At 40.9% G+C, this 15,160-nt stretch overlaps 1 protein-coding gene across 1 annotated transcript in view; it reads right to left on the bottom strand.

Annotated features, from left to right (window-relative positions):
* The window catches only part of FAM120B (family with sequence similarity 120B), a 92,003-nt gene extending 81,635 nt beyond the window's left edge, over window positions 1–10,368 (bottom strand). Inside the window, exons 1-3 of the mRNA XM_054987765.1 lie at window positions 10,317–10,368; window positions 4,823–5,878; window positions 2,965–3,145 (exon numbers count right to left, since the gene is read on the bottom strand). Of these exons, the coding sequence (XP_054843740.1) occupies window positions 2,965–3,145; window positions 4,823–5,842 (1,201 nt within the window). The 5' untranslated portion in view covers window positions 5,843–5,878; window positions 10,317–10,368. The remainder of the gene's footprint in view (window positions 1–2,964; window positions 3,146–4,822; window positions 5,879–10,316) is intronic.
* Between the last annotated feature and the right edge of the window lie 4,792 nt (window positions 10,369–15,160).

Raw genomic sequence — 15,160 nt, 5'->3', positions numbered from 1 at the left:
GCTGGAACATCCTTTCAGCCCACTTGGATTTCCCCCTCCCTCTTTTGTCCCCTCTTCCTGAGGTGTCACTTATCACGATCTGATTACCAAAGTGGCCCATCCAAGCCATTCAGTAGCCCATTAGACCCTTTGTTTTAATCTGTGAGAACCACCAAGTACAGCACCAGCCCCAGGGTACGTTTTGGGGTATTTAAGCTGGTCTCCCAGACCACTCGGTGCTTAGGCCATTCCTATCCAGACCCCCCCCCCCTTGCTGCCCGTGGCTCAGGCCATTCCCTATCCAGACCTCCTTGCTGTCCGTCTGTGGTCCCAGTGCTGGCATTGGGCCACCCTCGCTGCTGCGTCTCTGCTTCGCTCCAGGATAAGTGAGTATTCCCCCTATCATCGTTGGGAACCAGCTAATGCGAACGTCTCTGTATTTCCTACTCTGTATTTCTTAGACCTTGTATGTTCTTTGTATGATTGTGCAAGCTAGGCTTACGCTACACTCAATACACGTGTTTGGACCTTACTCCTTGTCTGCCTCTTTTTCACTAGAGTGTCTGGGATCGGGACCTCCGTAAACATAGGTTATGATCCTCGCTTAATATTAATAGTTACAGACTGCTGCAGCTAATTCCCCATTATAATAAAGAGCAGTTCTGGTAACACTAGACTCACTCTCCATTTCTTGGTATGTTTGTATACACCTTTACAGATTAATCTTATGGATTACTTGAAAGTAAATCCAACTGAGTTCAATGGGCTAATTTTCAAGTTTGCCTTAGGATCATCACAGGAGAAAGGTGAGATAAGTGCTGTAAATAAAATAAATAAATGTTTATAGGACTGTGACCGTAGTTATAGTTAGCTGCTTTTCATAATGGACTTCATTTTTACTCCTGCTTCGATATAAAGATAACCATTCTTACAAAGATCAGCCCTTCACTTCAACAGGTGCATATCTCAAGTGTAGAACACTATCAAGAGATCTGGGTGTACTAGAAGCAAACAAAAACTTTTAGAGCCTTCAAGAAAGACAAACAAACCACGAGTTTAGGTTATACTTTAAAGGTAATCCTTCAAACTAACATGTAATCATTATTGCATCTACTTGAGGAAAAAAATCTTTATTTTTTTGTTAAAATAACAGAACACTGCTCTGTTTTTTTTAAACCTAAGTTAGAATCATTTTGCTCTGCATTCTGATCATTAGCAGTTTTCATAAGTATTTCATTACAGCGCTTTAAAACAATAATCTCCTTAAAAGGCTCAAAAATGCACCCACATGCATGTGCACACTGTTCTTAATGTAATGATTTTAATGGTCTCCTCATTACTAATTACACAAAGATTGCCCACAGCATCAAGGTCTTAATTTCATACAGATGTGAGACACCCAAATGTGGATTTAGAGATTTATCTTTTGAAAAGCCTGTGTATAAAAACAGGGTCCCAGTCAACGCTCTTTGCTACCGAGTCAACTTTCTAACAGTGCCATCCTAAGCAGAGTTGTAACCCAGTGTAACTCTGCTTAGGATTGGCTCTGTATGTTACACAACCAAAGCAGTCAAAACACCGGAGATCTGTCATCAAAAATCAACTTTCTTTAAAATTTCTATAAATAGCAACTTGTGGGAGACTGCAATTTGGACTGTGATTGTGACACTATATGAGGGAACAGTTTAAGCCTGCCTGTTTCTTGATGGAAACTGGCCCTTTGGCAGAGCTATTTGCCCCAGCAGAGATATTTATCCTGGCAAGGCAAACAGTAGTGTCATAGGGCTGATTTACTTCGGGGGGAAATGTGCAGGGGAAAAGGTTGCCTCCTCATCCAGCCTCATGGTCCTGATCAAATGTGAGGGAGGCAGGGGAGAATAATACTATCTTTCCAAGCTTAAAAAGACAGGAGATCTGAAATCAGATTTCAAACATCTTATCTACTAATAGCCAAGTGGCCCTGATCTGAGGATACTTATATCTGGAGATTGGAGCCAAGAACAGACAAAACAGATCTTCCTACACACTTAAAAATGTTCCAGGTATGCAGAAAAATTTGAAATCTAAAAAAAAACAGGGAGCGGTTTAAATCCCCCCCCCCCAATGATAAAGGTAGCACCTGTAACTTTAATCAGATACCCTCAGTGACCGTACTTAGCAACCTTAATACTTAGCAACCTTAACAGTTGCTAAGTATTCTAGGCTTGGTTTCTATCCATAAAAGGCAGAGAGAAGGGACAGGGTCCTTTCAGGAGCTGTTTTGGCCTTTGAGGGAGGACTCATTGGGTGGTTTGATATCATATGACTTGCATGACTCACCCAGGCCTGGCTGCTTGCTACTGTTCAAAAACAGCCCCCCCCCCTGAAAAGGATCTGGGAGATCCAGGTTCAAATCACCATTCTGCTGTGGAAACTCACTGGGTGACTTTGACCCAGTTACACATTCTCAGACTAACCTACCTCTCAGGGTTGTTGTGATGATAGTATGGGGGCAAGTAGAATGATGTATGCTGCTTTGAGTTCCCATTGTGGAAAAAGGCAGAATATAACTGAAGTAAATTAAGAAATATATATGAAGATGGAAAGGCAGATAAAAGATAAGTTATTTAGTGGGTTTGAAGGAGAGAAGGACATAGGGAAAGATGAGAACATGAAGGCTGCCAGGGGAATATTGTGGGGAAGGGAATACAACGGAATACGATGCACCTCCCCACAAGTCTTGCAGGTTCCCATCATACAAGTGGGCCTGGCTCAGACAGCAACGTGCAACTGGACGATAGGGGAGGCGGTACAAGGGGGAAAGGTAAACGGGAGGGGAGGGGAGATAAGGTGAGTGGGAAGGAGAGAAGGAAGCAGGAAAAGGGGAAGAGGTTATGGGGGTGGGAAAGGGAAAGAGGACATAGTGGCGGAGCCAGGCATGAGATGTCCCTGCGTGTCTCCACTTGGACGGTCTAGTTTGTCCTGAAATTCCAGGACAGTCCTTACCTTTTCCAGACTCTAACAGGACAGAATAGATATGCTGACGAGCAAGGCGGTAGATATGTGCCTGCCCAGGGAGCTCAGTATCATATTCATCCTCCAATGTGTTGCTGCACTCAACCTCTCCACTGCTCAAGACATTGTACACCGAATGGCTTTCACCTCGTGCATGCTGTTCTTTAGCCATCTGTTCACAGGAAAGGACACCGACCATATAACACAAAAAGGAAAAGATAAGTGATCCCGTTTTCAAAGATAAAAGCCTTGAAGCTATATAGGGAACAGCTATTATGTAATGTGCAATTAATGGTCAAGATACAACAGGTCAGTCTCAGCTGGAAGCATCATCAAGTACAATGTCAGCTTGACCATCTTCCCACAAAGTTAGTACAATTATGGCTCCAATCCTATGGACTCTTATTTGGAATAAGTCCGCTGAAGTCAATTAACCTATTTACAATTGCACAATATGCCATACAAGTTTCTGTGAAGATGGCAAATAACATAGATCTGAAGTTCCAAAGTTCAACTGACCTTGACACAAAGATCTGGGTCACAGTGCACATGGGATGTGTCCCAAGGCTCCTTAGCTGGTGGATATGATTATGAAACCCTCAGAGTATGAAGAAACTGATAAAAATGGTTGCAGAAATGACAGCCAATCATGATAAGCTGCCAGCAGTAACATCAGCACAGTAGAGCTCACACTACTTAACCTTGAGAATTATGCATAATCCAGCTATTCACTATATCAGTGGAGCAAAAAAAAGTCAAGATGCTTACTGCAGCCACATTATAATTACAAAATCATTTTATTTTACATCAGTATTATTACTACTACTAGTAGTAGTAGTATTTGATTTATATACCAGCCTTCAGGGCAAGTTAATACCACACTCAGAGCAATTTACAAAGTGTGTTGTTATTATCCTTACAACAATCACCCTGTGAGGTGGGTGGGGCTGAGAGAGCTCTGGAAGAGGCTGTGACTGACCCAAGGTTACCCAGCTGGCTTCAAGCAAAGAGTGGGGAATCAAGCACGGTTCTCCAGATTACAGAGTCCTGACACTCTTAACCACTACACCAAATTGGCTCTCAATAGCCAATGATTCACTATAATGGTTAGTGGTCATTATAGTCCCTTTTAAATATGCAGCAATTTTAATTTTCAGAGGCCAGATAACAAATTAATATAAACATTCTATAACAAACAAGCTCCTATTTACTCTTTTTAAAAATATAGTTGCTGTTGCTCTTTGAAGGCTGTTGGAGCACCTTTCTTAACAAACACGTATTTCTGAAACTGAAGGCAGCACCTACTGAAGTTTGTCAATGGACAATCTCTGTGCATAATGCACTTTCTATGTATTTCAGAGCTTCCAAATTATGAACAGTCCATAAACAGCACAGACAGATGGAAACCTTAGCCAAAGCTCAGTTATAAATCTTTTAGGCTGAAGACATTCACAATTTGGCTACTCAAATCACATGGAATTCCTGAGGGCAAAGTCGCAATCCTGACATTCTCCTCAGGAAGCACGTCCTTCTGAACTGAGTAGGACTCGCTTAATTACTGCTACAAAGTCCTTAACAGGTACTAAAATTCTGCAGATTTAAATTAGATCAACATCCCCAATAATACATTAAGCGAACTCTGAATTGTCATTACATGTAGTACTAAAAGAATATTCATCATTGCAGTCTGAAATTCTACTACATTTAACTACAGTTACAATTTTCTGGGATTTTGGGATTTATTTAAGCAGTCACTAAAGGATAAAAGTATTAGACTTCTGGGGAAAAGATCACTGTTACCAACAGACGTAGAATATAATATGAAGAGATACTTCAAGAGGTTAGTTACCTGAAAGATCTCCTGATCTAGAAATGGGTCACTATCTTGTTTGACTGACGCTGCTGGAGAATTTGAGAAGTCACAGGGAAGCCATGGGGACTGCTGTCCAGGTAGAACATAAGACTCTATTCCTTTGACAAGTATAGACCTGTCTAATCGCAAAGGCAACATTTCTCCCAAAGTCATTAAACTATTATATGAACGTGGAATTGTGGAAATATGATTTGCTACTGCTAGAATAGTGTTAATCTTTTTATCAGAGCCATGGTTTTTAGCACAGAATGAAAATACACATTGATTCTGGAAACCTTTTACAGCGCTTTCTGGAACAGTATCTGTTCCAAGAAGGCAGGCAAAAAGGGGAAGGTCTGTTATATGTAAGCCCAACCTGCTGCAGAGATTCTGCCTTGAGAACATAACTGTTTCCAGCCTATCCAAGGACAGTTTATTAATGGAAAAATATGGGGACGTGTCAAAGATCAAGTAGTCTGTATCTTCTGCAAGAATTCCCATGCAATTGTTATGGAGTCCATAAGAGGCCACTTCATAGTCTCCCTCTCTCGATGAACATATTATCTCTTGGCCAAGAGACTTCAAGGCAAAGCGTGTAAAAGTAGCCAAACCAGATGGAATAAAGAACATTTGTCTCCCAGGTTGTTGCTTATTAGTCTTGATGAACTGAAAAATACGGGCTATTTCTTTGTTGTTTTTCAATCTCCGTTTTACCCATTCATCTCGTTTCTTCTGTTCCACCAGTCCATCAAAGCAGAACACCAGTTTGATACCTGCTGCAGCAAAGGTATTTATGAACCTATCCAGGTTAGAAATATATTCTCGCCACTGGCCACCACACACCCAAGATTCTGGTGTATACCACTTTCGAAGACAAGACATGGCATCTACCACAATAACAGGAGGAGATCCAGGGTAACTGCTGCGGTGATCTTCTGCCATTTCTTTCAGGTTTACTACTGTACACACACCTGGACAGGCATTGGTCACGAACGACAGCAAGCCTTTAACACCCATACTTGAGCTCTATGTAAGCTTAGTTCCGTCAGCAATCTAAAACAAAAAAATCCAAAATAAAACATAATTTTGAGAACAAGTTTTATTTATTTTATTTATGTTATTTATATTCCAAGTAATGAAGACGATGGTAAGAGAACTGGGGGTTTCAAAAGAGTTCTGATGAATTGAACACTGAGATTTTTTTCCTTTTCTTAGTCATTTGGAAGCTGTTCCCCTGCACATCTTGTACAAGGAATTTCAACACAGCGAGTTATTTTACAAATTATTCAAACATGCATCTTAGTTTCTTAAAGTTATGTTACCCTGTGAGTCCTCTCCCCAGTGCTAAAAGTGGGCTACTCAATGCTTGGCAGACAGCATTAACCCCTATAACCAAATCCCCAAACTCCATATGAGGCTGGGACCTTGGCTTGATCAGAAAGCCATCATGGGGAAATGGGGTGGCTGGGGGAGCGAATGGTGTTTCCCCTCACCATTTATAAATTCACAAATGTTGGACATCAACAAGAACCTCCCAGCTCTCTGTATTTAAGCAAGGTGGGAGGAGAGCCATGGGTAAATGAGCTATAAGGAAAAAAACAGAAAAAGTATACATTTTTATTTTATGCATAGCTGAGAGTCACACCAAAAGAGGGGAAAGTGTTGCATTACACCTTTTTCCAGGAAAATAATGTGTAGCAATAAGACTTTTAAACATCGCAATATGAAGGTCTGGGGTTTGGAGGGGAAAAATTGGAAGGAAAAATGGTTGGGGTTTTTTCTCTGATGACTTCCTTTTACTTTTGCCAACAGGAGATTTCAAATTTTTGGAGAACACTGGGGGGGGGGGAACTCTTAAGAAATATTGTCTCTTTTGGAATAACTGAAATGCTTTTTACGATAAGGTTTTAGTCATTCCAAAAATCTTGAACGTTTCTAATGTAATACAATTTACAGCATTAGATAACAATAATAATTCCTATTCTGAAGATGTGTACAACACATTTTCAAGAATTCATTAATTGTTTAAAGGTCGTTAATTGTGTCCGTAATTAATATGTTATTACATATATGACGTTAAGACACGTCAACCGGTCAGTGTTTTCATTTTTTTAAACTTTAACTCAATATCAAAACATGCTTCTAGTCTTACTGGGACTGTTGAAGACTGCTTCTCCCCTAAATAATACACTTTCCCATTTTGACTATTACAAAACTTGTGTCAGCTATTTTCAACTCCACCCCCCCCCTCTCATATAGCAAAAACTAAGATATATGTCTTAAGGTGGCATATGGTACAGCAATTTGGAGCTCAGTCTCTAACCAACTTACTGGGAAGTTGCAAGGATTAAAACAGTATCATGTTTTTGAGTGATCTGAACATTCAAGCACTTTGTAATTACTATATATTCTTACTAATCTCGTAATTGATGTGGTTGTAGCTACAATTCAGACACAAACAACATGCAGTAACTGTTTGTGGATGATGACGGACAGGAAGTAAGGCATCAAAATCAGGTGTTTTATCCATATGGATGCATTCAACTCTTGCTTCAAATGTCAACCCCCTCCCCACAACCTCTAAAGACTTAAGACAAAACACCAGACATTAACAATTCTAGATCACATGCTTGCATGCTTTAAAAAAAACCTTTACAATGGCTTCCTTGATAATGGCCCAGAAACCAAAATAAGGACTATCTTTTTCCTTGGAAAATACCTTCCCTGGTATTGGCTTCAGGCTTATTTAAGCAAGATCATACCAAAATGAACTTTAAATTGTCTCTAAAATAAATTAATGTACATGATTAAACTTCCAAGTCTCAAATAAACTCATAGGCTTGTAACTGAACTCCAGTAAGCTATTGTGCATGTAAGGTAGACTCCTTTGTAGTTCACTGGATTGTTACTAAAAAAAATTAAATTTAATGAAGGGAAATAATTATGCTTTCAAAATATGTATGGGGCAATAGTAATGAAAAACTTAACTAATCAACATTTTAAATGCATTCTAGATTTTTCTAAGCACTAAAATCCCCTCCTGGTCATTATAATGGAAACGAATAGAAGAATGCCTGCTCTGTATTTGATGTTATTGCTGGATGTGGAGAAGGCCTTTGACAGAATTGGAGGGTTTAGTCCAAAATTCTGACCCAATATGCACGTGTGCAACTGACACTTCCCTCAGTTCCGAGGGACATTCCTTCTTCCTGGAACTTCTCAAAAAGACTAAAGCTCTGAATTTTTGAAGCCTTGACAACAGCTAGATACTTTTCGAAAGTTTCAGTGAAATAACTCTTCAATGAAATATGGACTGAAGCAACACTAGACCTTGTGATTAAATAAAGATTGCCTTTTACAGACAAAAAGCAAATGTGAAATTTGGTCTGAATTTCTGGATTTATTTTGATACTAACATGTACCATCCTTGGGGGGGGGGGGAGGAGGGGATTTCTAAAGACAATAATTTTCTGTCAGGCCTGTGTTTTCCATCTGTTTTTCTACTGTTTTGTGTTAAATGACTTTTTAATCAATATTTTTGCAAGTTTTTCTTAATAAATTAAATTTAAATGATTTTCTGCTAAAAAACAAAGACGACAATTCAGTTTTTAATGATCCAAGATCAGTACTTTATATTACTGAAAAGAGGCTTCCTTCATTTCTAACAAAAATTGAATGCATTTACTGCATATTTTAATTAGGTTGGATTATATCTTTTGCGCTGCTGATTTCTCACATTTTGAGTAACAAAGCACTCTGAAGCGTTATAGTCAGTATGCTGTAATTTTAAAAAATGATTTAACAGCACAATACTATTCAGAGTCAATCCAGTCTAAGCCCACTAATTTCAATGAACTAATACTGGAGTAACTGCATAAAATTGCACTGTAAGAATTGCTTTAGAAGAGAGCTGGATGTTTGTTTCTTAATTTCATGTTTCAAATATTCTCATTCTTTATAATTTACAAATTCTTTTTCTCTAAAATGCAAAAAAAAAGTTTCAATCAATCTAGAACTGATACAGCATTATGTTTTCAAAACTGCCTTGAAAGCTCTTCCTAAATTTTTATGCGGTGGCTTTTGTTATTAGATTTTATTTTGTAAGCCACTTCAGACAGGTTCCCTGAGAAGGCAACATAATTTTTTCTAAATAAATGAATGCACAGATACACCTGACATAAATTAACTTTGTATATCAGCACCCTCAAGACTCTTGAGCTTTGCCATATTGAATTTAATTAAGTTTAATTTATTTGAATCTGTAGCACTCAAAAATACCTTATTGTTTAGATTCAGAAGCAAGGAGTATTTCCTTATAGAGATATGGCAAGGCTAAAAAGTTCACACAGCCACATTCCCTTGGTTCATTCATTAAAGGTTACCCAACAAGCTTCTACAGCAGAATGGGGATTCAAACCTGGGTCTCCTAGATCTTAGTCTGAAACTCTTAACTACTTTACCACACTGACTTTCATGGGGCAGCTGCAGTTAAACTGCAGCAACCAACTAAGCCAAGTGAGTCACGTACATCACAGAATAACAAGTTGCCCATTTGTTGCACTTGGTGCATAAGGAGAAATACAGGTCTACTCAAAATCCTAGTGAAGTCTATTCAATGGCCCTTACTCCCAGGAAAGTATTCTTAGGATGGCACTGAGCCTCGCACTTCTCTTCCAGCCCCTTAGAGACCTGACATAACCTAGATAAAAGTTTCACCTCAATAACTAGGCCGAGTAGACCTTGTTTTAAAAGGTATTTTCAAAACTCTGGTCTCATTTTCAAGCACTGCAAAATTTCTTATGTACAGGAATAGGGCTTGGCCTTTAAAAGTGGGACCTTCCACAGCCAGATCATAGCAAGCAGGAAAAGGCAAAGCAATATTAAGTGATACAGTCCTCGTTTTCATCTTTTGTTTATAGCTTGAAGACTTTGTCCATAGAAAGTAGGGGGGAAATCGTTGTGGATATAATTTGGGCATATTTCTCATCTACTATCCGAGATGTCAGTTAAGATCCACTTTTCAAACACTACCTTCAAACATAAGGCATGTGGAGACTAGAGACAGGACGTTTTCCCGTGGTGGCACCTGAGCTCTGGAATGTCCTCCTCGAGGCTCGCCTGGCACCTACCTTTACCTTTTCTACCAGGCTAAAACACATCTTTTTACCCAGGCTTTTAATTAGGGGAATTAGTAGCTTTTTAATTATCTGTTTCTGTTTCACAGATAGCCTAAGGAACAAGAGAGCCGCCGAGCCTGAGTGCAGTCGAGGAGGTTATGGACTTGCCATCATGTGGCAGGTTCAACCGGGGTTTGTCTGCGCCACACTTCCTTCTCCTACGCAGCACAAGGGGCGCGACGGGGAGAGGCAGCACTAAGTTCAGCCTGGTTTGGGGGGCAGAGGCTGGCATCTGCCCACTTAAGGACAGAAGCCAGGCCCAAAAGAGATTCTTCCTCCCCGCCACCCTCTCCTGCGCCGATACACCGACTAACCCGCTTGAACGGCCGCTCCAGTTTCGCTTGGCCCAACGTCCTAAAGAGCCACGGTCATCTTGTTTTTTCAATGAAACTTCCGGTTCCTGCCTGCACTCAGTGGCATCCATGTGTGGGGCAAGAGAATGAATGCATGGAATGAATGTGAAAACTCAAAACAGGAAGATTAGAGTTTCCCTTTCGTGGCAAAGGTTTGAAATAACCATGGTGTTTACATTAGAAACAAGCTAGACGAGGGTGACACTTTGGGCAACGCTTTTAAATGAAGTACAGAACACGGTGATGTAGTGACCAGCCAGCCGTCACCTGTTGAATGTCTATATGACCGCTGGGTTTTAAATGCCCAGCGGTATATCCTCGGGCTTTGTTTCAGTGCTCTGAAAGTATCACAGCCTACACCTAGAACAGCTAAAAGCAAGGCCACACAGTTTAAAAATTATCAGTTCCAGGTAGGGTTGTTACCCTGAAGCTCTCCTGGAATTGTACAGTTGCCATCCTCCAGGTGGTGGCTGCAGATCTTCTGTTAGTACAACTGATTTCCAGTCCCCCGGAGACAATAGCTGCGTTGGAGGGTGAACTCTATGGTATTATACCCCTTTCCCCAAACTCTGTCCTCCCCAGGCTCCTTCAGTAATTTCCCAGCCCAAAGCTGGCAACCATAGAGCCACTACGGAGATCATTTTTCTAAAGAAAATAACAGCTTCAGAGGGTGAACCCAGAGACATCAAATGCCCCTCTCCTCCTCCGACTCTGCCCCCCACCCCGCACTACCCTCAAATCTCCAGGAATTTCCCAGTTCAGAGTTGACAGTCCTAGATCCAGGCCTCTAAGGGCTGGCAGCCAGAAATTCAACAGGCACACAAATCTTGGAAACAGGGCAGAATGACGTTTCTTTTTCATGAGCTTTTCTTTTAAAGTTAAGGAGACTTCCCCAGCTGAAGCTCCCAGTACTGTAACTACAAAATGTCAAAGCGTATTCCAATAAACTCCTGGTGAGCCCTTCTACAAAATTACTGTCATTACTATTATTATTATTATTATTCCTTTCTCACTAAGATCCAAGGTGGATTACACACTGAAAGTTGTAACCAATTGCTAGGACATTCACCAAGCAAAATACAATATAATCAACAGGATATTTGATGAAAACAGATATAATAGAGTATGGTAGCTGCAAATTTGAAAACTAGCACAAAGCCAAATACATAGCTGAAACCTTTCTGAATTAAATTAAATTAAGTAATTAACATGGTATCTTTAGTAACATTGAACTACCCAGTTCAGGAGCATATCTACATCAGCAAACAATACCTTATAGCATTGTCTGTAGTCCCTATCCCTTACCAAGGCATCTCTTTGAGTTATTTCTTATAACACAGCCCTATAATCTGAGTAGAAAGCCCTGTTGAATAATTCAGTCTTGCATAGTTTGTGGAAAGCCAAGAGAGTGGGAGCTTTCCTGACCTCAGGCAGGGCATTCCATAAGGTGGGGGCCACAACAGAGAAAACTCCGTGGTACAGGCAGCTGTGGATTTAGCCTACCTGCAGAAGGCTCTGTTCAAATGAGCAAAGCTGCCTTCTTGGATCATAGGGAGAGAGGTGGTCATGCAGATATGAGGGGCCAAGGCCATGAAGGGCTTTGAAGATGATAGTAATCCAGTGACTGATGGGCAGCCAATGGAGTGACTGCAGAATGGAAGTGATATGCATGCTCCGCCTGAGAGTTCCTGAGAGATGAAACATTCTGCACCAGCTAGAGTTTCCAGGTTGACTTTGAGGGGACACCTATGTAGAATGAATTACAGTAGTGTAGTCTTGATGTTATCCTGGCATGAATCCAGGTGGCCAGCATTGCAGTAGGGGGGCCATCTTTCAGGGTAATCTGAGATGGGAGGCCTTTTTGCAGCTGCATTTACTTGCTTCTCTAGCAGCACTGCTGGATCCAATATAATCCCTTGGCTCTTCACTGAGTCAGCCAGGGTCAACTGGACCCTATCAAAGGTCAGAAGCACAATGTCCTTTAAGATCTCTGCTTTTCCAACTGGCATCCCTTCTGGCAGGTTAAAGGTCTCTATACCATGATATTTTTGAACTGTTTACCTAACAGGCCCTGTTCATTTTCTGGCCCAAAGCACGTTCTTTTATTTTGCTGTGTCTTCTAGCTGCTTAGTTACAAATTCTATTTTTATCTACCTCTTCTGCAAATAGTAGAGTCTGAAAGAGGAGAGAGCTGATGTGGTCTAGTGGCTAGACAGACTAGAACCTCAGAGATTTAGGTTTGAATCCCCATGTTGACTGTCAGAGAAGCTGGGTGGACAAGTAGCTCTCAGGCTAACCTACCTCACAGTGTTCTTTTTGCAAGGATAAATTGGAGGAGGATGGTATTAACAACTTTGGTTCCTTGCTGGGGAGAAAAGCTTGAAATAAAGATTGCTTTAAATTCTATTAAGAAAGTGTGTTTCTAAGATCCTTGGTAACTTATTTATTATGAGCTAAACTAAGGCATTAGCTGAATAACAGAAGCTTTTACTTCTCTGCCTGCTGTCTCACTAGCAGGTTGACCACGTTTTCCATCTTAAAATCCCGAGAATGTTTGTTCCAAAAGCCAGAATCTGTGTGGTGCAATTGTTAGAATATCAGACCAAAACTTGGGAGAGTTGGGTTCAAAAACAGACTTACTGGGTGACCCTCTCTCTAGCTAACCTACCTCCTAAGGCTGTTGTGAGAATAAATGGAGGTCGCAGTCAGGCCAGGAGAACCCCTCAGCTCCTGGAAGGAACAGTAGGTCATATGAATATAATGAGGGAGCAGGATTACCTAATGTTGGCGGGATACTAATGTGACTTTTGCTTTTCTTGGGTGGTTTAGTTGTATTATGTGACATATGGAAATATGGGCTATAAATATTTTAAATTAATTCATTACACTTTTTTGAGTAGGCCGTCATTATTTCAATGCACTATAGCCAAAAGGACCCTCTAATTCTGATTTATCTAAAGCGTTGCATTGATTCTTACATTCTAGCCATTATTGCTTCGCGTAGAAAATACTCCCGTCAGAACCGGAAGTGAAAGGTTGTACGGAATCGATCTTTTAATATCTCTTTGTATCTCTGGAGAGGCGTTTAGATTGCGCAGGCGCTGCCTGCTCTCACAGTTCTGAGGACCTTTGCGGCGTCTGTCTCTCTCTCTCTCTATGGCCTTTCCGGGACCAACCAAGAAAGTGCCGGCTTGGTCACATGACCACCCCACCAGCTGCCTGAGAAACCTCCCGGCGCCCTCTCCGCCCTCAGCTAAGGGATCGTGAAGATAAGGATGACAAGCGACGCGAGACGGAGCCCAGCAAAGGCAGTCACACTGGACGTAATTGTATATATATGAGTGTGTACGTGTAGCCCACACGACTTTTAAACCGCCTCCGCGGATAGTAGCATTAATTAGCATAAGCCTCTCTCCACTCGTGGATTTTCTAAACAATCTCCGGAGTCTCCTTTTACAAGCGCGTTTTACAATACTTGTGCTTTTCCCTTACAGTTTTCTCAACTTCCAATGTTTTATATCTCATGTTTCCCAGTGGTTTTATTTTCTATTGTTTTCTCTGATTTTGTTAGTCAGGGTGACTAGATTATCTTCCCATAGGAACGATTTCTGTGTTTCATCCCTCCTTAAAAGGAATATTGCCTGCAATTGTACTACCCTACCCATAAATATAGTACTATTTTATACATCAGACCTCCCCCGCCCCCCCCCCCCCGCCCCACGACTATTTTTCACAAAATTACTTTGTATGTTATTCACAAAGGCCAATGGCAAGGGATAATATTCTAAAATTAGACATGTTTTCTGAGCTTTGCAATTATAAAATTGGTTTTAAAAGATTTGTTTAAATTGCCCCCTTTCCAGACCACTTCCCGCCCCCCATTTTTGCTTTTTATTGGGGTTCTTTTCTCTGTGTCCCTTTCTTGGAGCTGGGCTTTAAAAAGATGGTTTCCTAGCAGCAGAATGCAGAAGGCTCATTCATATTACAATGGGCAGAGAGGAAAGAAAGAGGCTGGTTTGTTTAAACTGCTTCTGTCTTCATTCACAGCCTGATATCCATGGGCATTGTGCCCGCTACAATAGGACTAAAGGATGTATTGTGGCCGAAAACAAATCAAAACAGAAAAAGCGATGATAAGAGAAAAGAGTTGTGCAACAAAATTGTTCCCAAAATCGAAGTCTTACATCTGAGATTTATGTTACCTTTTGGCTGCTTGGCCTATTGACCGGTGTTTCTAATAACCACTAGAGTTTAATAAACAAAGCCTCACATGGGAACTTTCGTGACTGTTTTCCAAAGGCAGAAAAGGTGCAGCCGAGGTGGTGTTTTGTTCACTCACCATTGTCTTCCTGGCCTAGCAGGAGTTTTGTATGGAAGGATATCATGGTTCTTCTGGGAGGCTTTTTCTTTTGCAGTGGATTACATATTTTTAAAATATATTTTTAAAATACCCTCTTTGGGTTATCTCTCTCTCTCTCTCTCTCTCTCACACACACACACACACACACACACACACCATTTGAAGGATGAGTTCTTCTCTGAAGTTGCCTGATGGTCACGTAATCTACTTCAATCCAATAGGCAACAGGTGGAAGCTTGAATAACTTCACATATTTTTCCAGGGGGGTGGGGAGGGGGCCTGAGGGGGAGCCAATTGGAGGATTAGATCAGATGTTATTGCTTGTGAAAAAATTGAACAGAGCAGTGCTCTGGGGAACACAGATTAATATATTTAGTGACTTTGCATACACAAAGGCTTACCATTGTAGCCACGTCTGAATGCCTGTGAATAGGATGGAACATAT

This window comes from Eublepharis macularius, chromosome 1 (assembly GCF_028583425.1).
Source record: "Eublepharis macularius isolate TG4126 chromosome 1, MPM_Emac_v1.0, whole genome shotgun sequence".
NCBI classification, from domain to species: domain Eukaryota; kingdom Metazoa; phylum Chordata; class Lepidosauria; order Squamata; family Eublepharidae; genus Eublepharis; species Eublepharis macularius.
This window is presented reverse-complemented; position numbering and strand designations above follow the sequence as displayed.